Genomic DNA, 27,084 nt, shown 5'->3' with positions numbered 1-27,084 from the left:
GGTGGCAGGGTCCGCCACATATAAACAAAGTAAAACAGTATAAATTGTGTTGTCCTTTAAGGTCAGTTTGTTTATTCAGTTTATTCAGTCGTGAAAACAAAGAGAGTTTGTTTGTTTAGTTAACAGTCAATGAAGATGTTTCTCTTCTGATTAAAGTTTCTTCGCCAAAACTACATAGTGCACCTTTAACTTTTGAATGTTTTCAACTAAAATTCGACATGCGAGGTAATACTGTACACATGCAAGCAGATCGGAACATTTTTTGGTACTTTCAAAGTAGGTTCAACATCTGCAATTTTAGAGAATGACCAGTTAAGTTTCTTGTAAATCTTAATCCCACATTTCCCCAAAATGCAACAGTGCCTTTCATTAAACGCTCTCTGTCTGGTAAATACCCACATCTTTCAAACTCAATGACCTGGTAATGATGAACTCTCAAAAGCACTGTATCAAAAAGTTCAAAACGTACCATACTGCTTTAAAATTAAATAACAGATTTGTTGACAAAAATGTTAAGTAGATTTTTGCTGGATTGTCTCATGTTTTTCTGCATTTTGGAGGATAATATGACAAAGTGTTTCTTAACATGAGACCATTCTGTGACGATTTCTGGCACCAAAAATGTGAAACCCTGGACACAAGCTGGCTGGACATTCATTGTAAAATGTAATAGTAGAATTGTAATAGCTGATCTATTAACCCGAGGAGTCTGACCTACAGTAAAGATCCCCTGCTACCCTACTACATCTATGTCATGATTTGACCAGGATGGTCAAACATGAACTTTGTATTCTTGTGTATAAGATTCAGAGATAAAAGTTCCTACTTGTCATAGAATTGCATTGGGATGGGAACAATGTGAGCGCCTGCCTGGTAAATACCAAGACAATGCTGTTATGTAATGCTGAGAGGTATTGTGTTGGAGTTGATCATGCACCTCTAATAAGCTAATTTACCACAACACTATCTCATAGACGTGTTGTGAGGTGATTTAACTAAAAGCTACAGGCAGAACCGGGCTATTCTGATCATAATTCATCTTCTACAACATTTAAAGATTATATATTTTTCAACAAAACTACAACAGCTGTTATTATTTTGGATGCAACCCTGACAGGGTCACTGTTGGTGAACGCTGATTGGCTGCTTTAATTGCCAATTAAGTTAATGCGCATGTCGACTGTTACGTCAAGGCGGCGACAACAAGAGCAGAGGCGTGCCGCTGCTACGTCAAAATAAAAGCGTGGCGTTATTAAACATATATGAAACAATTTATATATCTTGGTAGATTATTTTAATCATAAAATAAACCAACTGTAGTGCTATCTCTATTGAAAACATAACTATATACGACAAAAATAGCATATTTCTTTGTATTTCCGCATGTTAAGCTTCACGGAGGGATTTATTTTGAAATGCCCGGACGGAAGTTGCTGAAAATAGCCTTCGCTAGCTCCACAACATGTCAGTTTTTTGCGTACATTGAGGAAGTGCATTGACATGTTGCCACGAAAATAGGCTGAAGGGGAGAAGTTATCCAACAACACTGTCTGGAGGACACCTGCCTGTCACACCTCGACCAGGTAAGGTTATTAAACAAACCGTTTTCATAATGTGACCCTTGTAACATTAGCAAGCTAGCTAAGCAGACAGCTAACCGGCTCCTTTTGCTGGGAGCGAAAATGAAATTATTTGTGTTGCTCATTACATATCTGCCATTCTGCGTTTTCATTCTGTATTTTTCTTCCGTTCTCATTAATGTAATTAATCGTATTTATGACATGTCCTTGGTTGTTATCATTTCGTCGTGAACGGTGACTTCCTGGTTGTGGTTTTGAATTTGATACGTGTTGCTGAAGCATGTTGACAGTCCGGTTGGATCTGTCATGGACCTGTCGTGGGTGTTAAATTATAAGTTACAAAAAAGACAGAGAGACAAATGTAGAAAAAACACAAATTTGATTATACTTACTAAGATATTATCTCTCTAATCTCATCTAATTTTAGATTCAGTGCATCTCTGTCTTGCTAGTGTTTCTGCAGTCAATCTAATTTATTTAGATTGGCCTCAATTTCATGTGTCTTAGAGATCACTGAGCTGAACTGAATTACTTAACAGTAAATGAGTTATACTTGATTAGAAGTGTGTGGAATAGGAAGAGAGCGTGGAGGAAATGACATAATAGGCCAGTCAAACTGTGGCTGTGTGTGTGTGTAAGGTAAGATTTTTGCAATCCTGCAAGTTATTTGTCCTTGTTAGTAAAATACACATTTTGCTGTGTAAAACCAAGCTTGGAATAGGCTGTCGTCCTGAAAGACTAAATAAAAAAGTGGCCCAAGTAGACCCAACTCTGATAATAAAGTTTTTACAAGACTTCCTCGCAATTTATACGAGCCATAAACATAGCCTAGAAGTAAAAAGTTTCTGTTTATAGTCCTCCTATTAAATTTTTTTATATAGTCTCAGGGTCCACCAAATATAAACAAAGTAAAACGGTATGAAAATGGAAACTCAAAAAACACACAACATAGTTAAAAATGTTGAAATTTTGTCGCCTTTTTGTACAGCATGAATAAACCACCAAGTTTTACTTCCTAGAAAACAAAAGTGAGCAATTCAGTGACACATTAAGGGAGTCACTTTCTCTCTGTGTGTATCTGAAAATGAGAATGATAATTGGTTGGTTATGTTGCTTTCCAGCCAGGCATTTGTTCTCAGTTCTCCTTTTGTTCTTTTGTGGCTTTACCCTCAAGCCTGGCTGCTACTTTGGTCTCATGAGAGTTTAGAAATGTGAATGTGAAACTGCATGTTGACATCTAGGATGGGCGCCTCACAGAGCTGCTAACATGGCTGGAAACTCTTTGTCTCCTCTATAACTGTTTTTCTTCACACCTTTTCAGGATGTTACTAAAAATCCTGCTGGGCTTCCTGTGTGGCATCAGAGCTTTTGCCACAGGAGACAACAAACCCCAGCAACGTCCTCCTCCACTGCTGCTCGTGTCATTCGACGGTTTCCGGGCGGACTACCTAAAGACGTACCCCATGCCCAACCTGAAGCGCCTGTACAGCCAGGGGGTCCTGGTGGAGGAGCTCACCAACGTCTTCATCACCAAGACGTTTACCAACCACTACACCCTGGTAAACATGCTGCTCCTGCTGTTTGAAGGAATAGAAATTGATTTATGACGATCAAAACAAAACCAACAATGTTGCCATTGTTTCCTTCCCAGGTGACAGGGCTATACGCTGAGTCTCACGGCATCCTGGCCAGTAACATGTACGACCCCGTCAGCAACAAGACCTTCACCATCAGTAGCAACGACCCGATGTGGTGGAGCCAGGCAGAGCCCCTCTGGCTCACGGCGCTGGACTCTGGCTACAAAACGGCGGCCATGATGTGGCCCGGCTCCGAGGTGGTCATCAGAAACCGCACAGCGACCCACTTCATGCACTACAGCCCTGCTGTGACATTCCAGCAGCGATTGGGGAATGTGACAAAGTGGATGCAGGCAGATGGAAAGGTAGAAAAGCTACTTTAGTGAGCAAACGTTCACATGTAATGTATAGCTCTTTAGTTACATTATTTTAAAACTGTGTTCATGCCACTTCAGAGGAAAAGGGATTGGTATTTGGAAGGTCTGGAGAGGATAGAGGTTGTCTGACACTGTGTATCATGAACCCCATTCCACCAGGAGCAAGGAGCCATGTTTGCAGCTCTCTACTGGGAGGAGCCGGACCAGTCGGGTCACAAATACGGCCCTGACAACAAAACTGAAATGAGCAAAGTGCTGAAAGAGGTTAGTGTTTCTCACAGGTTAGGAATGTATATGTGGTGGTAATGGGTGTGGTGATGACAAGGCGTGTGACGCGTGTTGTGTGATTTAAATGTTGTGTGACGTTTAATAATGAACCAGTCAAACAAAGGTATTATTATTTTGAAAACTAGAACCATCAACTTCTGACAAAGTTCTCTAGTGTCTTTGAGCCTGTTGTTACGAAATTATTCATACTTGCACATATGACATTAATCAACACATATTCGTAAGTATTTGTCAACGTCCACAAGAATATCCTCTTCTCTAATTAGCCCCGATAGACACGTTTTTCAAGATTAGATGTAGTTTCATGATAGCAAGTCATTAGCAACATTGCTGCCATATGTCTTAGTTTAAATTAGCGAATAAATAACCTGTCAGAATGCTTGGTCGTGTCATTGTGGAGGATTTTGACCTGCAGGTATTTTATTGAATTAGAAAAGCTGGAAGCTGGCAGCAGGGTCTTTATTATCTACTATCAATGATAAAAAAATACAATAAATATGGAAATTCATTGTCAATATGTCATAAACTTGGCATGTTGCTATCACTCAGCACACTTGAGTTAATCGAATTTGTACAGAACACCTCTGACTACGAAATTGGCTCGATGGCAACAGTTGTTGATGGCTGTGACTCTCTGTATGCAATCAGGTGGACGACAACATTGGCCTGATCATTTCAGAGCTGAAGCGGGTCGGCCTCTGGGGTCACATCAACCTCATTATAACCAGTGACCACGGCATGGCTCAGTGCTCTTCTGAGCGCCTCATACGGCTGGACGACTGCCTCCGTCCCGACACCTACACATTGATAGAGCACACACCTGTCGCCACCCTCATCCCACATTCAGGTAATCAGTTTCACATCATCATTTAATCACTTATGGAAAAAATAAACTTTTCTGAATTTTGTATTATTACCTCATTAATATTGTAAACAGATGTTATAGTCCATTACTCACACTATTTCTGTGCGTGTGTTTTGCAGACCCAAAGGCCGTCTTCAAAAATCTGAGTAGTTGCCATCCTAATATGACCGCATACATGAAAAAGGACATCCCTGATAGGCTGCATTACATGAACAACGAGCGCATCCCACCAATCATACTGATTGCCGATGAGGGCTGGACTATCATGCAGCGAGGGATCAAGGTGGAAAGATGTACGTCTCTTAATTGTTCTCTCAATACTGTGATGGCAAAGTCATCTGTGCTGTTTTGCTCTGAAATTTGCTCTGAATATTTTTGCATTGAATATTTCTATTTATAAGTAAACATCCACCGCAAGGATCTTAACCCACAATGCTCTTACTATCCTTCCCTCCCTCAGTGGGCAATCATGGCTACGACAACTCCCTGCACAGCATGCACCCCTTCCTGGCAGCGACCGGGCCCAGCTTCCGTCAGAATTTTAAAATGCAGTCTTTACAGAGTGTGGACATTTACCCGCTCATGTGCCACCTGCTGTCGGTGCCCCCGCGGCCCAACAACGGCACCCTGGCCCAGGCTCAGTCACTGCTGGCTGCCGAGACCGCTTCTAAAGTTCCTGTGATGGTTGGCTTGGTGGTGGGCGTCCTGCTGGTACTCAGTACAATCACCGGTAAGTCGCAGTGTTTGCAACATTATATTTGTAAGTAGCATGGCGTAGCGTAACAATTAATCGATTATCAAAAGTAGAAACTAATATTCTACTAATGGTTGCAGCTCTAATGTAAATAGAGAATAAGAAGGGGACCCAGGATAGACTACCACTTGAATTATTTGGACTGATTGTTGTAAAATAGTGCTTGTATCAGAAATTGGTGAAGATATTTTGATAAATAGAAGCGGGGAAGATTCAAGCTCAGGTGAAATGTCAGTGTAAACGTACACTGTAGTGTTTACACAGGAAACCTGAGGTTTTCTACCTGCGCAGCGAGCTGTGGTTACCGGTTGTTGACAGAACTCTCAGTTTCAGTGGAAACACCGACAAAACTGAAACTTGCCGTTATACCTGGAAACTCCTAACCTGGTTAGGCTGAGATAAACTGAAAAGCACTTTCAGCTGATCAACAAACTAACTTTTCTCTCATTTTTCTTCAGTTCTGTTCTGGTTGGTTAAAAGACGTGATTCGTTAGGGCCCCGGCCCTTCCAGAGGCTGCAGATTGACGACGACGACGACGACAATCCCCTGCTGGAGTAAACCAATCAGATCCTGTCACCACACATTAACCTGTGTCACCTGTTCGTGCTGCAGTAGGTACATGACATGTCGCAGTTAACCCTGCTCTCCTACCTTTCCCACTGGCATTTGTGTGCGTACGTACATGTATGTGCAGTAAAACAAAACCTGTTGTTTTAAAAGCCTGCAGACAGACTGAAGCCTGCTGTGGAGTTGTACACTGGTATAGAAACAACTGTAGAAGGAAGTGAATACTATCGTTGTTACTGATTCTCTATGATGTTACTGTTATGATAGACTTGAAAATGCAACAAGGAGCCACCGGAGTGTTGTTATGGAATGTACCTTATTTTGAGGAAATATTCAAGACTTTCTGGAAGGAGGTTGATAACATTGAGATTAATAATTTTTCTTGTGGGAGTTTAAACAAAGACTTCTAAGATACCGAGTCAAGAGAGATATATATTTTTCTGTGGGAACTGTCTTTTATAGAAAACTTTATTTTGTATCTGTGTTTTCCTTTATTTTGTACTTGTAGTGCCACTTTTTGTCAGCAGAGGGAGCCATTGGCTCATTTAAGATTCATATTCTGTCACACTGAGTTCCTGTTTCTCATGAAGAGGAAAACTTGAACGATTATTCCTTATTACTTTCCTTTGTTACTGTTTTGGTTGGTTTGTTACACTGATATCTGAGTCTATGTCGCCTCTTACGTTTTCTTTTCATCCAGACTTACATGTCTAAAAGACTGAAATCTGCATTGAAACATTTTACCACTAACTTATAGTGTAATAGGCAATGATAGTAAGTAAGTGTTGGTGTGTCAGGTATCCATTCTGTATTTATATTATGTATATGAATTATACCAAAGACTGTTTTTAAGAAGCACAACAGATGCTCCAAAGAGATATTCACCCTCTGAATGACAAGAACACACTGGATTAGATGGATTTTTAAAAATAATGAATTAAAGGGGCACTGTGTAGTTTTGGAGAAGAAATTCAAACTCAGAATTTTAATATTTACAATATTATTGAGGTAATAATACAAACTCAGTAATATTTATTGTTTCCATAACTGAATAAACAAGCTGTTCTCAGAGGAAAATAAGGTCCCCAGAACACTGTTTGAAGCTAGAAAGGTGGCAGGGTCCGCTACATATAAACAAAGTAAAACAGTATGAAAGTCTGTTGTCCTTTAATGTCAGTTTGTTTATTTGTTTTTTTTCTTCTTTCCCAAAACTATGTAGTGCTCCTTTAAAGCTCGACAAAATCATTTTTATATACATAATTATTTGATGGTGCCTGTTTTCTTACAATCAACAAATCCTATGAAAAGACCAAAGCCAACAATCAGTGCATCCTATGAACTATGAAGTATTGTGTGTTTTTTAACTCTGATAAATCATCTGTGCTATAGAGCTCCACTGTTTTACAGCTATTTAAAACACATCATTGAGTCACACTGGTGATTATAATGAACGTGGGCAATGTAGTTTATTTCCATTCCATCCACCTAACAACAAACGTCCTACTGCTGTAAATACTCAGTGGCAGGAAATGAGTATTCATCCGCAGCTGTAAGTAGTCCCCTACAAATGCACTATTTTTTACTATTTGAGTCACGTTTGCTTAAAAAACTACAGTGCCCAGCTGTTTCAGGAAGTTATTTAGTGTTTTTCAAAGATGAAGTAATATGTTTCTGACCTGTTTTTGTAAGACTTATGTCTACAGTAGTATTCACAGACCCACTAACACGTTGTTGATTTTGGTCTTTTGGGGGGATTTTGTGGGTACCATCTGAGAAGTCATACTTGGAAACTTGGACGTCCCAGTTGTCTATAACTTGAACCAATCAGATCGACATTAGGAGAGCGCTACCAGCAGAGCTAGCAGCCACAAAGCCAGTTGGGAGGAGAGCTAAAACAGCTTTTCCGCCAAAATCTAACCTCTTTAGGTAGCTATTGTCACACTTAAAATCACTCCTGTATCTGCCAGTAGTTCCTTATTGGACACCGATAGTTCCGAACCACTGTGGTTAAGCCACGGGCATTTAACTTCAAGCCTGGCAAGATGGATTCACGCGTGATCTCGCAGATCCAACTGCCTGGCAAGGTAAGGGATTTCTTGATAACCAAAATAAAATATTGTCAGCCTCTAGGGATATCTAGTGATATGTATATATTGCTCATGCATCTATTTATGAGTGTGTTAATTATGCTTCCTGCTGCTTGAACTGCTGAAGAAGAAAAAACACACATCTAGACGTTTGGCATGTTCTGTTCTTTCTTCTCCATATAGCTTTATATTATCACCATTCGCAGATGAGACGATGTTCTACATGACTGACTGACTAACTTTAGTAGTATTGTCTTTTTAGGTACTTTTGGAAGAAACTTTATTTTTCCCCATAATAAGGAGGATAAACATTTTACAAGAGATTAGTGTTTTTATCTTTATCTGCATCCTCTTCTGTGCATTATACTGTAAAACATTATAATTTTGTGGCATAAAACAATCTCAGTGTAGTAGTTCAGACAAGTGGTATGTTGTGAAATCTCAAGACGATGGTCTCATCTTATTTATGTGTTTAAGCTGCATCTTTGCACTCTATTTGTGTTTGACCCTTTATGTTCCTGTTGTACAGTAGGTTTCTAGTTTTGATAAGTGTAGAACAATCCTTATGGTACTATGCAAATCTTGCCTGGCCTGTTAAAACTACATAAAGTTGATCTGAAAATCTGATGTCTCGTGTTGTGATTCACATCATGCGTCTCTAAATGTTTAAGGAGAAGCGACACACATTTGGAAAAATTAATTTATATTCCTTTATATTTTTTTTTCTCCATCGCAGTCACAACATTACAATGTAATAAAATGGTAAATATATAAAATCAAACTCAATACTGACGCATATACATTTCTGTATCGTGTTCAAAACCAAATGAACTGTACATATTTTCATTTATATCTGTTTTACATCATTTAAAATCTGTCATAGTTTCTATGTCATCTGTATTATTGTAAATCTTTGTCTCTTCACAGATAAATAGACTTTATTTTCAGGAGGTATTGTAACAAAAATAACACATTTCCTAACGCTTGGCCACCTGGAGCCATTTGAAAATATCATTCAACTCTTCCCCCGAATGCTTTTACACTGTCGCAGACACAGAATACACAGACAAACAAGAGATACACAAGGTGTCGTCTCGTTTCTCTTCCGTTTGTGGTTGGTCAGAAAACATTCGGTGTGAATTTGGGAATCCCATCGAAGACCAAAAGATTCCTGAATAGTGATTGTATGAGCTGACGCAGGAGCGGTTTGAACACGGTTTGATGACAGCAGCCATCGTTTCTACAGTGAAGTCAGGAGATGTCAGCCAGACAAGGTTGAGATATGTGCTTATGTACTAAACTGTTTATTGGCATGTAGCGCACCTGCAAATGTGACCATCTTACCAAGCTGACTCCTAAATTACTCCAATTTTTCTTAAAGGGTTGGTTCCCAAAAATGACAAGAAATCATATTCTCTCACTCAACTATCGGCTTCTGCCTCCACTGTATGTAACGTCATCTGAAAAATATACCATTAAAAAATACAACCTTTAAAAAATAGTAGTTTGACATTAGGGAAGGTGCTCGAGCCAAGAGCTAGTTAAGATTGAAACCACTCTCACGTCTCTATGCTAAAGCTACAGCTAAAGCTGAGACATAACTTAAAATTAAAACTGGAAAAAGGATTAAAAAAAAAGCTAACATGGCTCTTCAGTTTTGTATTTAATAAACAAGGTATACTCTGTTAAATAGTGAGCGTTGGAGGTTCTGGTAGGTGGCTAAATGTTTCCCACTTCTTCCAGTTTTCAGCTAAGGTAACTTTGTTGGGCGGATATTTGGCTGAAGTGAAACATTTTTGCGAGAACTTACAGCTTGTTTTTAAATAAATCAGTTTTCGACTTGACTTTGGCAAATAGACTTACTCACTTCATGGCAGAGAGTTAGATAAGAAGATTAATACCATTTGTACGCCAAATATGAAACTACACCCAGGAGATGTTAGCTTAGCGAAGCAGAGGGAAACCGCAAGCTAACTAGCTAACTGGACACTGCTTTTTTCCCTCCATTTTGGAATTTTTGAGACACTCAAGTTTCGGGTTCTCAGATAAAATGGCGGACAATAATTGTATTGTACGTAAGTAAACAGGGAGTGACTTCGGACACAGCCTAAGGGCTAACTTTTTAAACTTTTGACACAACTAGCTAGATGGCTAAGTCCAACTTTTAAAACTTTTTACCAGAGCTAGCTGGCTGTTTCACCGTGCTTCAACTCTTTGTGCTAAGTTAAGCTAACCGATTGCTGGCTAGAGCTTTAGCATACAGGTATGAGAGTGGTGAATCTTTGAGCACTTACCCCATTGGCAATTTGAACACGAGGGTTTAAAATAAACATTTTTGTACTAGAAAGTTTTCGCTTGTGTTGATGGTCTTTCTTTGCAGAACAATTAAGAATTATTATTAGCGTTCATCAGGAATACGAGAGACAAATATTACCTGTCTGGTGAGAGAAACAGAAGCAAAGTTTGGTTTGTGGCTGTCTGGCAAATCACCTCCAGAGACTCCATCCTGCCTACAGATCTAATATCAGTGTGCTTATACTCAAGACAACACGATGGCACAGACTCCTACGAAAACAGTTTTCCAGTTAAGCCGTATTTTTCTCCTCTCGTCTTACATTCTGGATATTTATAAAGAACATTTACTATCGGTACATTTGAAAGAGCCATCTAAGCGAACTCATCGAACATAGATCCAACTGAGGAGGATTACCAGAAAAAGGTATTTACAATCAAAATGCCAACCACGAGAACAGAAAAAGGTACTTTTGCACATCAAATTCTCTAGAGCTACTTTCCCCCCCCCCCCCCAAGCTGAAGAACACAGTAGAAAAGCATGACCCCAAGAAAATAAAAGTTCATGGTACATCTTATAGGTACATCCACATTAAGGTTTAGTTTGAGCCTGCCCTGTGCTTATAGTGTCCACACCTGAGTCAAACCACTGAAATCCTTCCGACTCATTTTTCCATGATTGAATTTTAGTATTTGTGCCAAAACAACCAAACGTCTGCGCTTCTAAAAAAGGATTTCAATGGTCGTCGGGACTCAGATCTGGTAGAAACTGGTCTGAGATCAGAAACATCTGAGCGTCTGGCCTCCATTTCTACAAAACCACGATGAGTAATGATGAGAATTTCACAGCTCTGGACCAAGCAAGTAAAACTTCGGCTAAAGAAAAAAAAAAAAAAAAAGCATATGAAGCATTGCTGACACATCACTCACACACACACACACACGCACGCACACACACACTGCCCATCAACAGGCCTCATATGCTTTGCAGACCCTGATAGTGGAACATTTGTGTGTTTATCCAAAGAAAATAAAACACCCTTCTGGTTTTGCACATTCTTTTGTCGGGAGGTTGCATCCCCTTCTCCCAACGTAAAGGTACATTACACTGTTTTTACACCCTCCCGACCCATTTTTAACAAGTTATCATAAACAAAAATGTTTCAAAAGATGTAAACAAATGGTGTTTGCATTGTAGCGCATTAAAGGTGCAGTACGTAGTTTTAGGGAATCAGAAGAAAAGATCTTCATAGTTAAACTCTTTGTTTTCATGACTGAATAAACTGAATAAACAAACTGATCTTAAAGCACAACACAATTTTCATACTGTTTTACTTTGTTTACATGTGGCAGACCCTGCCACCTTTCTAGCTTCAAACACTTATTCTCATTATGTTATTGTAAATATTAATATTTCTTCTCCAAAACTACACAATGCCCCTTTAAATGTTTTCACCTCTTTTCAAAACAACTGAATTAAAATAAGGACAAGCATAACACGAAAACAGTGATGTGGTATTTTTTTTTTTTTGTAAAGGTTATCCAAGCCCAGAACCTTGCATAGCTGTGGATGTGTAGCCATACAATAACACCAACTGGGTTTTACGTTCCGACAGAGCGGGCCTGGCTAAGGCTCTGGGTTTTTAGTGTGAAGGAAGAAACATGTCATCTGTAGCGTTTAGACTCGGCCGCGGGGTGTGGATTCATGACTTCTTGATTAAAAAAACAAAATAGAGATGATACCTGCAGTTTGAGTATGAGGCCACAGCCGAGTCTGAATGCCACACATGAATACTTCCGTATAAAGAAGAAACTGTATTTTTTTGGTTGTGTCAGACCTGATTTGGCTGTGTTAAACCTGATCTGTGACTGGCTGGAGCTCTGGGTGCAAAGGGGGCCATGGTTTGAGTCAAAAAGGTCTAGAGGTCAGCGCTAGGGGAAAGCTAGCTGCAACATAAATCTCCCTTTAACAACCCAGAAGCACATACGAAGCCGTGACTCTTCAAACCCTCGAAGCCTGCGCAGTGGCCACTTAGTTCCCTCGAAACTAGAACATTCATGCAAGAAATTCACGAGCACGATCTTGTGTAACGAAACAGAAAAATGTCTTGACTGTGTTCTCTAAATGTCACATATTCAGTTGTTTTTAGGACGACGTGCTAACACAGTTTTCCCTTTTTGATTGCTGTGCTCTGAAAACACTGAACCCATGCTTAATGTACAATGCATGTCCCAGATCAGAGTGTAGCAAAAAAAAAATAGCACCACCCTCCTAAGGTTCATCGGATATCTTAAAATAAAATCCACCTCCACTTCTGTCAAGCGGATAAGGCATCATTAGTTTCACCGAGACAGAAGGTGTTGCTGTTTTTAATGCACACTCTCTACATGAGGAAACGCAGACTGATCGGATCAACACCGTTCAATCAGTCTGAATGTGAAACACTCTAAACATATTTGGCTAAATTCTTCACACCACTGTAACCACGACAATACAAAAACCATCCAGCTTTACTCAATAGCACCATATGAATATTGTTCCCAAATTATAAAGGGGAAAGGGATTATTGGACATTAGTATGTGTGAGTGTGTGTGTATGTGTGTGTGTTCAAGCGGTGAGGTAGGGATGCATCCCATTGTCTGCATGTGTGCGCTAACTAACTAGCACATCTCCCTGCAGTGGAGGAAAACCCTGTGTGTGTGTGTGTGTGTGTGCGTGTGTGTGTTTTGTGAGCGTGTGGACTAAGCACATCTCCTCGCGACGGAGACTTGCATAGCTTCTGCAGGACAGGAAGAGCAGTTGTCCGTTTGGACGGAGCCTTTGGCACAGCCTTGGCCGATAACTGAAGGCAGTACTCAAGTTGCACCATAGAATTCAAAGTGACAATCTGCCCTTATTGCACCATAAGTACATGTGTGTTTTTCATATTTGCACCATATGAAGTGGGATTAGCAGCCAATTGACTCTGTAGCTTGAGCATGTTGCACCATATGAACACCGATGCTGCTGCTTCTGTTGGATCTACTTGCCAGTTTGCAGAAAATTAGCTGATTTGACCTTTTTTTCTTTTTCAAATCGGCTAGCACCACGGAAAAGTAATGTAGGCTCGCTCTTTTTTTTCCACGTTGTTCAAACTTAAAGGGATATGTCAACATTTTTGGTGTAAATCTCCTTTTTTTACCTGCAACAAATGCCCAAAAAATGTAACAACAACGGCAACGACTGATTATTTTCTTGTTGAAATAATCAGTTGATCATTTTTTAGATTAAAGGACCAGTGTGTAGGATTTAGCTGCATCTAACCCTCTACCATGTTGGCCACTAAAAATGTAAAATGTCATTCTTAGTTAAAAAAAAACAGGATTCTTACTTTAAATGTGCAGTATGTAAGAACTGGCCACCTCTTGAATTCCTACTCCAAACAAATAGGGGGCAGTATATCACCAGAGGAACTGCTAACTGCTGCTAATTGTAGCTTACATTAGTTAGTTAGCTCAGTTAGACATGCAGCTAGCGTTCAAGTCTGGGAGCTCAGGGTGGTATTGTGAAAAAGGACAGGCTAGCTAGTTAGCATGCTATCTTCAGTGGATATCCCTGCAACACAATACATACATATACATAACTAAAACTTACCAACAGAATGTAAAGAGATATCAGTTTTGGCGTTATGTCGAAGACTATGTATTGTGTCATAGAGATATCTCCTGAAGTTAGCATGCTAACTAGCCAGCCCCTAGACACTTTCTTCTGATAGTAAACAACAACAACACTACCCCTGTGCTCCGAGCTCCCAGTCCGGGCAGAGTCAGCTTATCAGAGCACTATTTGCCTGGCTAACTGAGCTAACTAGCTAACGGCAGCTATAGTTAGAAGCAGTTAGCGGTAAATCTGGTGATATGCTGCCTCATATTTGTGGCCATTTTTTACATATTGCACCATTAAATTGATTATAGCATATTATACTATTATTATAGTCCATTTCTTCTTATAGATCCTCCCTAAAACCTTTCTTAAATCCTACACACTAAACCTTTAATTGATCAATCATCCAGTCTGTAACAGTGGTTCCCAACATAGAGGTGGGTGTGGCTGTTATTTGCTTTCTTCTCCTATGAATTAATAAATAATTTGATCTCTTCAGGTCGTTAAACGTTTTTAGATAAAACAAGGTAAAATAAATAAATCAGCTTTTGTTGTACTACTACTGGATATAATACAAGCAGTGCTGAGGGGCTGCTTGTAGACTTTACTAGGATTTTACAGCATCAAAGTTTGTTTAGACATCTCGGGGAGCACTACTGATAAATTGCCTAAGGTGATGTCACTTTTAGCATTAGTTGTGCTGAAGACAGCAGCTCCAGGCTATATTGTAGGCACCAGGTTTTGACAGGGAAGAGTATTTCGTGGAATAAAATAAAATGGTTCTGCTGCATCAATTTTGATCCCTTTTTTAAAGTGTGAGTCAGACAATGTTATAAGTTTGCAATGCTAAATCGGTAGAGTACTCTCTTTAAGGGTCATGAGCCAAAAGGATTGGGAACCACTGGTCTATATATGTCCAAAATACAAAACTATTCAATTTATAATGATATAAACCAGAGAGAAGGAGTGAATTCTCATAATTAAGATGCTGAAAACAGGGGCGTTTTTGCTTCATTACTGACTTATCAACCATCACAGTTGTTGTCACTTAACTGTCTCACTACTCAAGGTGTTGTTTCAGCACTTAATTATGATTTCATCCTTAAAAAAGGCAACTTTTCCTACAACCTGACAGACCTGGACAACAAAAAAAAGGAAGCCTCCCTCCAAAAATGTTAAATTACCCCTTTAAACACTTTTCACGTGCCCTCAAATACAATATATTTTTTATCTTGACCTGTGTGATCTTTTTTGTCAGCAGCAATAATAAGAAGCATGTGTGTTTTTGCTCATCTTTTATAATTGCACCATTTGAAATGGCCGGGTTTCACCTGCTCTACCACAGACATGGGACTGGAGAAAAGGTGTGGAGCTTTGGATGGCGAAGATACTTTCACCGCCTTCCAAACCCTTTATTTTCACTCGCCGCCACGCAGTGTTAAGGTGTGTGATTTCAGGATCAACGTTCCCGCCGACGGGGGGCCGATGACTGATATCTTGGCTCATTTGTTATCGCCTGCCAATGTAACAGCTTGGATTACAGGGATAAACAAACAAAAAAATAAATAATGAGCCATACATCACAGCTCAGCCGTGGGTGGCTTTGGAGGAGCTGGTATTGGACGTTTTTCAGCACGACTCATCGAGCGGGTTTGGGACGATTGAAATCCGAAACTGTTTTATACGAGCTTCAGTGGCAGCACCCTGTTAGCGTGGGACCAACATGATTAAGACATCACACACTGGTAGGTGCTGGTAGATCAAAAATAATTAGTCTTGCATTCGCTCTTTCTGTTGAAAATTTGGAGACAATTTCCTCTTTGTTTTTCATTGCCTAGCAAAGTAAACCGACGCGACGAAGCATTTGCAACTGTGGACAACCTGTCGAAGCATAACAGGAAATGATGGAGAACAACTGTAGGACCCCTACACACACACACACTGAGAAAACAGTGTGATAAGCACATACTGCCCTGTGTTCCTGTCTGATTTAATGGTGATACTTATAAGATAGATATAACCATAAATTAGTAGGCTAATACTGAAAACATCAGCAGGCGCTAACACTTCTTCCACAAACATGGAGGCTTGTCTGTAAATCTTCTGTTTGACTCAGCAGTAGTAAGCAGCAACCTGCTTTTAATGGTATTTTTTTATGTTTAATGGCCTGCTTTTATACTTCAGGTGGGAGATTGGCACATTGACGAGAGTACATGTTTAGCAATAAGAATCGTAACATTAAAATCATCTGTCCTCTGTAGATCTTTAGCTCTAGCTCCATGCTAACACCTTAGCATACAATGTGTTGAGTGAGAGGAAGTCTCTAGGCAATTGAAAAGATTTGTTTTTTAGTACAATGTCTGTTCATTCAAAAAATTAAAACTTTATTCAGCTAATATCTGAATACATTGGCTATCTAACCTAGCATTGACGATTAAGCTGGTTTAGTTTTTTGGCGGGAAACCACGTACTATTTCACTCCACAGCCATTTTGGCACAATATTTAATGTTAAACATAGCTAGCCAGAAATTGGGTGTTTTGTTTCTAATTTTTTACAGCTTATGTTGCTAACTTTTGCTTAACATCATGTGCTGTATGCTCAAGTGTTAGCATGAGAAATAGGATTATTTTCTTTCTGGCAAAGAGACAGATTAAAAGTTTGACACCACTATTTTATCACTTGGTTAAGTATGAAGCTATAACTGTAACATTTAGATCATCTGTCCTCGGTAGATCTTTAGCTCTAGCTCCGTGCTAACACTTTAGCATACAATGTGCTTAGAGTTGGAGAAAGCGGCAACAACATATGGGCCTCTTGACAATGAAAAGGTTTGTTTTTTAGTGTTTTACCTGTTCATTCATAGCATTTAAAACTGAATCTCAGCTAGCTAACCCAGCATAGCCTATTTAGCTAGTTTTGTATTATTGTTCTATTAATGTTGGCACTATAGTATAATTTCACATGGCTATCTTGATTTTCGGGTCTGTTTTTGAGCTGCTACAACATGTCATGTTGAGCTAATGTAGCTAACTCTCCCTTAACATAGTGTATGCTTATGTGTTAGCATTCTTACAGGAATATATTGACATTTTGGAAAATCTGATTATTTTATTTCTGGAAAAGAGAGATTAGAAATCTAACATCACTCTTTTATCACTCGGTTAAGTATGAAGCTATAGCCAGGAGGCTAAATTTTAAATTTTGTGCTAAGCTAAAGCTTAGCGAATTGATTCCTGGCTCTAGCGCAATATTTAGTTCACAGATATGACAGTGGAAAACATATTGTTATCTAATTCTGACAGGAAAACGAATGTGTGTATTTTCCAACATGTCAAATTATTCCTTTAACAGACTGCAGCGCAATCTTTAGATGATATTTAGATTTTTTTTCAGTGCGCATTAAATGCCAATACTCTCTCCATCTCTGTCTCCATCTTTCCCATCATGCTCTGCCGCATTCCTCGGTGACCTCGTCAACCAACTCCAAAAATCCGACGTGCCCAACTGCTCTGTCTCCAACAACGTAACGGTACATAAAAAACATCCCCTCTGTACATAGAAAATATATACACTACCTTTTGACTAGACTAACGACAACAAGATCACAAACTCCTTTTATTAAAAGTGACATTTGTTCGTTCTTTGTGTCACGTCTTTTTATTCTACTGAAACCCGTGAAAGTGTGAGCAACGCAACGTAAACAGCATGCGGTGGTCGAAGACTCTAGAGTGAAACTTTGGCGCTCGTTTTTTCTGTTTTGTTTGTTTTTCTTCACAGCGCGGAGTGGTGAAATTAAATCAATGGGAACAGATGAGGACGGATCAGAGGAGTTGGAAATAGAGAGACAGAAGGATAAAGAGAGAAAGAGATGGACTCCCGCTGAAGCAGCTTGTTGAGTCATGGCCATGGGACTCGCAGGTCGTAGGTGCCCGCGAGGAATGTGTGTGTGAATGTTTGTGTGAGTGTGTGTGCTCATAAAAGTATGTTAGATTGCTTTTGTCTGTGTGCTTACATCAAGTGCCACATTGTGTGTGTGAGACTGGGTTTCTAAATCTTCTCTAAATCTGAACACCCATGTATACATGTCTTTTAATGGTGCCAATGTGCTTATGTGTGTGGACATGTCTGTGTGTCAGAGTGAGGACTCATACTGTAAGAGTTCATACAGCAGGGGTCCGTCACGGTAGCGGATACCCACAGCGGCCGGCGTTATGTACTGCAGGATGTTTATAGTCCTCCGCAGGCGCCTGTCTACGTAGTGGGCGTCCCACGCTGGGTAACGCTTCCTGGGCATGTCGATCTTTATCAGCGGGCCCTCGGGCTTGGCGGTTGGGGGCGCCGACCTCACCTGGAAGACAGGGAGACACGTCTCGGCCACATCCTCTTCTGTCTGTGACTTTGTCATGTGGGCCGGGGTGGGCGGGGCTGTGGGCGGAGCTGACGGGGGCAGGGGGAGGCCCCAGAGCAGCTGGGCGCAGCAGGACGAGGCGGGGCTCGGCTGGAGGTGAGTGGTGGCGGGATGCAGGAAGCCGTAGTACAGCAGCATGACCAGGACGCCACCGGCAAACGTCAGGTAGACGCCGCACAGCGCTGGGACAGCGTAGGAGTCAGTCATTACTGGGTCTCTGTAGGCGTACCTGCAGGATGGTGGTGACACAGAGGGTTACAGGTGCTCTCACTGTGTAGTTTTGGGGATAAACAAACTCTTTGTTTTCATGACTGAATAAACAAACTGATCTTAAAGGACAACACAACTTCATACTGTTTAACTTTGTTTATATGTGGCGGACCCTGCCACCTTCCTAGCTTCAAACAGTGTTCTGGGGACCTAATTCTTCTCTGAGAACAGCTTGTTTATTCAGTTATGGAAAAAATAAATATTTCTGAGTTTACCTTTAAAGCAGGTTACAAATAAAAACTTTCATTTTTGTAAAAGGCTCAAAAAACTTTCTGAAACAGCAGGGCAATGTTTAGCAAACATTACTCACACAGGACAAAACAGTTATTTGTTTGGGACTATTTTCAGCGGCGGATCAATCCACATTTGGTGCTCTAGTGAATATTTTTGGGCAGCAGGGCTGCGTAAGTGGGAAGGAATCAAAATAAACAACCGTATGTGTGTCGCCCAGTGCAACACTGTGGCTCATTCATGTGTTTTTTTTTATAGTTTTGGAGAAGTAAGCCCAATGGCACGGAGGAATAAGATATATCAGGCTTTAGGTGAACACACAATACTATTTTTACAGAACTTATTCGTAAGGAAAGACAAATATACCAACTTAACATTTGAGATCGTTTTTTAAAATGTGAGTTGGAGACCGAGGCGGTGTTTCATTACTCTAAGGTGGGAAGATGGAACATCGGAGGCTAAAATACTTCTTAAAAGCCATTTTTAACCACCTAAAACAACATTTTTATCTACATCGCTGACAACGTTTGCAATTCAATCCAAACCAACATCCTCAGGAAACAGATTTTTTTCTACCGTTTCCACATATTTTTTTGGAATAAACACCAAGTTACCTCAGGGAAGATAACTCTCTTGAGATTTTAAAACCCACGCTTTTTTTTAAGGGGTGTTTACCCTTCAATTTTGTTTAAAAAACAGTCTCTGTGGTGTAGGAAAGTAGTTCAGGCTTCGCTTAGGCATGGCAAGGTTTAGCATAGCTTTAGTTAGTAGTTTTCTTTAAGGTTTGTTGTCTGCTCTTTGAGCTACCTCAGGAGACTTGATGCTTGTCTTTCTTTTTGTATGGTATTTCTCCACTTACAGCTGCTATTGCATACAGTACTAAGTCACCCAAGGAAGAGGAGGATCAATTTTTGAATTTCATTTTTTTTGTGAATTTTTTTTCTTGTCTTCTTACACTTCTTACAAAAGGAAAGCCCATTGGGACATGAAATCTGACAATAAACCCTAACATCTTCTCCTATGAGGCAAGGCGACTGTGTTAGTTGCATTATATGCAAAATGACACTTGTTCTAACTCACCACAGCCCGGTGAGGATGGTGTTTTCAGCCAGCACCACGGTGTAGTACGCCACCATCCTGTACCGTGTCCGGCCCTCCTTCACGTTGAACCAGCAGAAGATGTAGACGATGCCGACCACCATGTTGAAGAGCACCTCCTCCCACTTGGACATGCAGAAGTCGGTCCCCCCGTGCACCACCCAGAAGGCCATGGCGCACCAGTGGACCACCACGAAGATGCCGAAGTAGATGTGGAAGAGGGAGGCGAAGAGGGCGAGCGAGAGGACGCGGGACGAGATGGTGAAGAGGCGCCAGAAGAGGTGCAGCAGCGCCCCGCGGTAGCTCATGCTGCGCTGGTCGTCACGGGAGTCTCGCAGGAGTTTGTGGTAGGAGGCCAGAACCCAGGCGAGAGACAAGAGGGAGCCCAGGGAGGAGATGCCTACAGAGAGGAGGACATGAGGAGGAGACAATCAGAACAAAGCAGAGTCACGGCTGAGACAAAAAGCACAAAATAATTATGAGTCATTGGAGGCGTTTTTGGCGAACAATGTGAGCATATTGTTAAATAAGAAGTCGTGTGTGACACAACAGAAACGTTATTTTTAATGTCCCTGCTGCTGTGTACATCCACCCCCTGTGCTAGTCACATATTTGCATCAAACTAGAAGGTGTCCCAAATCTGCAGATTTGATGGGGATGAATAACACCTGTGGGTGGCCGCCTAGATGAGACATAGCCTGGATGAATAAGGAAGAGGAGGCTGATGGACTTTGGCTAGCACATCCCCCGAAACACTTATGATTGTGCTTTCTTTCTTGGACTACCTGAACAAAAAACACAGTGTGAAAATCCAAAAGCAGCACCATCTGCAACCACAAATGACTGAGCGTGATGTGTGCAAATTGCTAATTACTGTTTGTGCAGCTGTTCGTTTGTGTGTGTGTGTGTGTGTGTGTGTGTGTGTGTGTGTGTGTGTGCTTCGTGGGCAACATGAAAACACGGTGTTAGGTTTGTAAATGTGGCAGGACGTAGGTTGTGTAGTCTGCGCTCCACCTACACTGCAGCGTCTCGGCTCGGTTCTCCTGGATCATGATGCAGAGCTGCAGGACCAGCTGAGGGGCAGACTCCAGGAAAGTCTCCAGCAGCCGCAGCATGTTGACATCCGCGTACTCGAACATCATGGCCCAGTACCAGCGCCGTTGGTGCTCCTTCTGCCGACGCGACATGATGCCCAGGTACAGGGTCCTGATGTACCTGCAGGGTACGAGTGCTGATTAGTGACACTGCTATACAAGTTTTCAGCCTTATAGTTTTCATCCTCCGTACCATCCTCCGACATTATCAAAGATGAAAAACAGCTTGCTTGATGAAGACATGGTGACTAAAACAATAAAAAAAATTTTAATGTGTTTTTTAATTTTTTTAATGTGTTTGTGGACTCTCGAGTCTCGAGTCCACAAACCAATGGCAAATGCAATACCAGTCACAGCAGTTCCCCTTTAAATCTACTGTAAGCGTTGTCGTCGTTTTAGCTAACTTCCTGTCTGTTTTGCGGTTAACCATCCCCTCCCGTCTCTCTACGTCACCACATGACATTGCAGCAACCAGGAGGATCCTGCTGTCAGCCCGTTCCCAAGCAGACAGGACCGCCTCTTTATGGAGTTCTCTGTCCTGATTGGATAAAGCGGGCAGGGATACCAGAAAATGCCTTTTCTGTTATACTGCATGAGCAGGGGGAGGAGAGACATAAGCTTTTCAGGATGTCTATGATTGTTATTCATCTGACTTTAGTGTTTGATTTTCCTTTTTTTTGTTTAAATATGATAGTAAATATTAACTTAATCTCTTACTTTTGCTTAATTTGACTTATAGCGACTTATAGCCCGACTCAACTTGTACTGTTAATAACTCTACCTTCATTTTGGTCTGAGTATTGACAGAAATTCTTCCTGAACAACATTTAGATCCATACATACTGAGTGGATTTCTACATCTGGGAAACTACAGTACACGTGGGTGGGAACTAAGCAGTGATTTGAATTGAAAGTGCCTCAGGGCACTCTAAGAGTGTGTGTTGGTGTGTAGGCATGTACTGTATGTGTACATGCACGTGTGCATCGATATCCTCCTGCTTCCCCCGTACGTGCATGGGTGTCATTGCGTGTGTGTGTGTGCGTACGCCTCTACATTATGCAGAGCTCTGTATGAACAGCTATTACAGCCATCTGGTTCGAAACACAGAAGCTTAATTGACAAAACATAAATAATGCACGAAACCATGTGAAAACGCCTACATGTGCACGCACACGACTCATGTATCGTTAGAGAGGCACGCTGATGTGATGCAGGCGTGATGCGGAGGCCGGGGCATGAACATCCACTCATGCTGCCAATCAAAGGAGCACTCCTGGCTAATTAATGATGTAGTGGCACAGATAGTGACTGCTTTATCCGTCCCATACTTGGCATGTGATGCTCCACCATGTGTGCTCTGATGACACAGTAAGTTTATTCTGGAAATTCTGGAAAAAACTTCTCCTGTACTGATAATACACACACCTACGCTATAGCAGAAAGTTATCCATTCCGACTTCCTGTGTTTTCACTGACGCTCCTGGGGCGTCCTATATATCCCCACCTATCCTTACCATTATATTCTATTTATATGTTAAAGGAACAGTTCACCTAAAAATGAAAAGTCTGTCATTATCTACTCACCTCCATGCTGATGGAGAGTCAGAGGAAGATTCATAGTCAACATAACATTTCTGGAGCTTCACAGCAAAACAGCATTGCAGCATTCTCTTAAAGTAGATGGGGACAAAAAACACCATAAAATGGCTCAATAAGGCTTGTCCGGCATAATCCAAGTCTCCAGAAGCCCTGAGATGCAAAATTGATTTGAAAAGACATTTTTTACACCCTCGTTATGCGGTTGAGTTGGTGCACACACTTCAGATGGGTTGCGCGGTTTTAGCTTAGCAGCTACATTGAAGACTCAGAAGCTTTAAAAAGGGTGTGGATAACATCTTTTCAAATCAATTTTGGATCTCTGGGCTTCCGTATACTTGGATTATCGCCTGATGAGCTGTATGGAGCCATTTTATGTGGCATTTTTTAGTTGTTTTGCTGTAAAGCTCCAGAAATGTTTTTCGGACTACAAAACTTACGAAACCACCTGACTTTCCATCAGCATGGAAGTGAGATGATAATGACTGAATTTAACATTTTGAGTGAACTGTTCCTTTAAGTATTTTTTCATTTTATCCATCCTGACTTCCTGTGTATTTACAGACACTCCAGGCGAGGACCGTCCTATATACCCCGACCTATCCTTATCACGCTTTTCTTCATATACGTTAATTCTTCTGAACAAACCATATAAGGCTGGATTGATGGATTTTATAGCTTTAAAATAAGATCCAAACGCCAAAATTGTGTTTGTCCTTGACTCAAGAGCAGTGAAGGATAAACAACCGGCACCATTTGTTTGGCTTCTTTCAAACACGTAAACAGGAAGTCCTCGTATTCACGTTCATGTTAGGGATTGAGGCTTCGCTGTGTGGCGCGGCAGCCATACCCTGACGACCACTTATCGCCTTCAAGACATGGAGGGTTTCGAAACCATATGTATCGAATACAGTAGATCCTCCACTCCTACACCCTCCCCCCACCACTCTCACTCCTCCTTCTCCCTCTCTCCCCTCGTTCTCTTTCTGCTCCCCTCCCCCAATTCACTCACACTGTGCAACCTTTCCTCCCTCCTCCGTCTCCCTCCTCACCCTCTCTCCATCTCTAAGCGATCTGTCTCAATCAGACGGTACCATTTCCTCCGCTACAAACATCCCCCATCCCTCCCCCCCTTTCTCCCTCTTCTTCTTCTTCTTCTTCTTCTTCTTCTTCCTCCTTCTTCTTCTGCCCCTCCACTTCCTCCAGGTGGGAGAGTCCATTCCGCAGGCTCGTGGGGGTGGCGACTGGGTGGGGTGAATGGAGATAGAGGGATGTGTGTGTGTGTGTTTGTGTGGGGGTTGATTTAACCCTACAACCACAGAAGCAGAGGAGTAGCACAACAGGATGTAAACACACACACACACACACACACACACACACACACACATTCACTCATTACTGTCCCTGCTGCCCGCCCAGAGGCAAGTGTGGAGACCATTAAGGAGTCTTCTCTGAGAGAGGGGTGGGGAGGGATGGAGGGTGAGCACCGTCCCTGTGCAGACACACACTCCTGCTACTACTACGACTTCTGCTGTCAAAGCTACACACACACACAAAACAAGAAACAAAGAGAGCAAAGAACCTACAGACTTGTGTGTGCACGAGCAAAAGTGTGGATGTGTGTTTCAGTTTTTTTCCCGCCAATGCTTTTAGCACTACAATTAGCACCTACCCATGTCCAAGTGTGTGTATGGTATATGTGTGTGTGTGCGAGATGGAAGAGGGTGATGTGTTGCCAGAAGCGCAGATGCTTTTCCTCTTTGTACTCTCCATGCCTGCTGACACTCATGGGAAGAGCCGTGACACCGTTTTTCCACTAGTCACACACACGCTGACACGCACATGCACAAACACATGTAGCTTTGAGTCCCGTCCTACAGTGACTGAGACCCTGTCCGTGGTGCTGGAAGTGTCTTCAGCACCACGGACAGCAGTCGGACCCTAAAAGCACACTCTAGTTGTGGCTTTAGATGAATATAGGAGGTAGTTTAGAGTTAGTCTCAGCCATCAGTCCAGCAGGTTGTTCAGTATGAGTTGCAGAATGAACTTTTCAGTCGGTGACCCACTAAAGAAAAGAAACTCAAAGAAGTTTCAACTGTAAAATAGGATCACTGTCTGTCCGACCGTCCCTGCATATCTGTCTGTCAGTCCCTGTTCCTCCTCCTGCTCGCCTGTCACTGTGGAGCAGGCTCTCCCTGCTTCCAGCTACATCGAGTGGACAACCCTCTCTATCCATTAGTGACATTAAAGGGGCACTGTGTTGTTTCTAGGAACAAATTCAGACTCACCCTGTTTGAGGTAATGAAACAAACTCAGAGGTGGTTATTATTTCCATAAGTGAATAAACAAGCTGTTCTCAGAGGAAAATAAGGTCCGAACACTGTTTGAAGCTAGAAAGGTGGCAGGGTCCGCCACATATAAACAGAGTAAAAAGAAAGTCAGTTTGTTTAGGTTTAATGAACTACATAGTAAACCTTTAAGTGTGTGTGTGTGTGTGTGTGTGTGTGTGTGTGTGTGCTGACAGGTCAGGATCAGGTGTGTGTTGTTGCTTTTTGTGCCCCCCCTCCACCCTCCTACCTCCACACTTGTCCCAGCTGAAGGATGTGAATGGTGGCCTGCCACAGCCAGATGGTGGCCAGCTGCAGGCGGTCCCTGCCGGGGTACAGGCACCCCAGAGCCACCGTGCCCCGCTTAGTCAGCCCCTCCACCTCCCCGAGCCCCCCGCCGGTGTAGTCCTGAACGAACCAGCGGAAGCTCAGAATCTGGACCAGCACCGAAGGCACCAGCACGAAGAAGAGAGTGAGGCCGAACCAGAGGTAGTCCTGCCTCTGATAGTAGTCCAGCGCCAGGCAGAGGTCCGTGCCAACGTCCCAGAAGAAGACGAGGAGGGCGAGGATGATCCAGAGGCAGTCCAGCCACAGCTGCTCCCGGGGCGGGCAGTGAGTCTCCCGGATGCCGACCCCTCCGGTCGGCTGGCCCCCACCGAGGAGAGAGCCGAGGCAGGCTGAGCGGCAGCCCCAGTAGCAAGCCGAGGTGCGGCAGCACTGACAGATGTGGATCGCGGCGGAGTCCAGCGGCTCCTCGGCATCAACATCGTACAGCTGGGCGAAACCGCCCCCGCCGCACCCGACCCCGGCTTTGCCGCCGTCCGACTGCGCGGCCATGTTCCCCTTCCCGCTCCTGCCCTCCTGCGAAACGCACGACAACCGCACCGTTTTGCTTGCTCGCGGGGCGCGTTTACCACGTCACTTCCCAGATACCTGCTGTCCCCTTCCCTCTCGCACCGCGGCGACTGCTGTGTCTCTTTCCCGCCCGGGGCGCGAGGAGCCATCAGAGCCGGCGGCCGCGCGACGGCGGCTCCCCTTCTTCCTCGTCCGCTCGAGACACCGCCACCGGGCGCTCGCGAGCAGCAGCAGCAGCGGAATCAGTTGTAGTCCAGCAGCCCCGCATCATCCCGTCCTGCGCGCGCGGTCATCTAGGGCGACGGGAGGCTATGACGTAATGCATCTCCCGCTGTTCTTAAGACGTGTGAGTGTGTGTGTGGATGTGTGAGTGTGTGTGTGTGTGTGTGTGTGTGTGTGTGGGCGCGCTGGACACCAACGGACCCTCAAACCACGACTCGTGCTAATAAGAGCCTCTCTGGTCAGGACCCCCGACTCCCGCCTCTCACTCCCCCCGCTCTCAGGCTGCAGGTTCCCGGCATCCGTTGCAGCCCGTGTCCGCTCCGCTCCTTTCCGCAGCTCCAGCCCTCTGCAGCTCCCGCTTCCCCACTCCTCACTTTCTCTCTCTCACTCTCTCTCCCTCTCTCTCCCTCTCTCTCTCTCCCTCTCTCTCTCTCTCACTCCGCCCTCTATCGGATGGCAACTTCAACCCCGAATCCACATCTGCACGCGCACGCGCGCCAAGATATAAGGGTCGTGCAGCAGCGCTGTGTAGACTCAGGGTGATTGTTTTCTAGTGAAGACAACTAGTTTTCTCCTTCTAGCAAAAATGAGATTTCCATCCATCCATCCATCCATCCATCCATCCATCCATCCATCCATCCATCCTCTCTCACTCCTTCTCCCCCCCTCACACTCTCCATCCATCCCTCCATCATCATCTTCCCCTCCAGTGGGCTGACTGCTCTGTGGCTCTGCCAGCCTAATCAGCCGGAACATATGTGTGTGCGATCCCTGCTAGGCGAACGTTTAGGATTTGGGAATGTGAGAAACTGGGATGGACATTGTGTGTGTGTGTGTGTGTGTGTGTGTGTGTGTGTGTGTGTGTGTGAGAGAGAGAGAGAAAGAGAGGGGATGGGGTAGGAACTAGGGGAGCTGGAAAGCCGAGAGCCTATAGAGAAAGAGAGATGG

At 42.8% G+C, this 27,084-nt stretch overlaps 2 protein-coding genes across 2 annotated transcripts; one reads left to right on the top strand and one right to left on the bottom strand.

Moving 5' to 3' along the window:
• Window positions 1-1,479: 1,479 nt before the first annotated feature.
• enpp4 (ectonucleotide pyrophosphatase/phosphodiesterase 4) lies at window positions 1,480-8,723 on the top strand. The gene is made up of 8 exons (XM_073462697.1): window positions 1,480-1,583; window positions 2,902-3,139; window positions 3,232-3,522; window positions 3,694-3,798; window positions 4,471-4,669; window positions 4,807-4,980; window positions 5,148-5,417; window positions 5,900-8,723. The coding sequence occupies exons 2-8, from the start codon at window positions 2,903-2,905 to the stop codon at window positions 5,998-6,000; spliced, it is 1,377 nt and encodes a 458-aa protein (XP_073318798.1). The 5' UTR covers window positions 1,480-1,583; window position 2,902; the 3' UTR covers window positions 6,001-8,723.
• A 9,443-nt stretch (window positions 8,724-18,166) lies between these two features.
• Window positions 18,167-25,896, bottom strand: xkr6a (XK, Kell blood group complex subunit-related family, member 6a). Its single transcript, XM_073462554.1, has 4 exons — window positions 25,310-25,896; window positions 21,060-21,256; window positions 20,024-20,441; window positions 18,167-18,671 (listed from the first exon to the last, which is right to left on the bottom strand). Exons 1-4 carry the CDS (start codon window positions 25,894-25,896, stop codon window positions 18,167-18,169), a joined length of 1,707 nt encoding a protein of 568 aa, XP_073318655.1.
• Between the last annotated feature and the right edge of the window lie 1,188 nt (window positions 25,897-27,084).

Source organism: Pagrus major, chromosome 24 (genome assembly GCF_040436345.1).
Source record: "Pagrus major chromosome 24, Pma_NU_1.0".
NCBI lineage: Eukaryota > Metazoa > Chordata > Actinopteri > Spariformes > Sparidae > Pagrus > Pagrus major.
This window is presented reverse-complemented; position numbering and strand designations above follow the sequence as displayed.

Excerpts from the sequence above, each read along its gene's own strand:
- enpp4 (XM_073462697.1), top strand. The coding sequence starts at position 2,903 with ATGTTACTAAAAATCCTGCTGGGCTTCCTGTGTGGCATCAGAGCTTTT. Across the intron at positions 4,981-5,147 it reads AGGGATCAAGGTGGAAAGAT|TGGGCAATCATGGCTACGAC; the intron begins GTACGTCTCTTA and ends TCCCTCCCTCAG. Across the intron at positions 5,418-5,899 it reads GGTACTCAGTACAATCACCG|TTCTGTTCTGGTTGGTTAAA; the intron begins GTAAGTCGCAGT and ends ATTTTTCTTCAG.
- xkr6a (XM_073462554.1), bottom strand. The coding sequence starts at position 25,896 with ATGGCCGCGCAGTCGGACGGCGGCAAAGCCGGGGTCGGGTGCGGCGGG. Across the intron at positions 21,257-25,309 it reads CAGCTGGGACAAGTGTGGAG|GTACATCAGGACCCTGTACC; the intron begins GTAGGAGGGTGG and ends CGTACCCTGCAG. Across the intron at positions 18,672-20,023 it reads ACCATCCTCACCGGGCTGTG|GTACGCCTACAGAGACCCAG; the intron begins GTGAGTTAGAAC and ends ACCATCCTGCAG.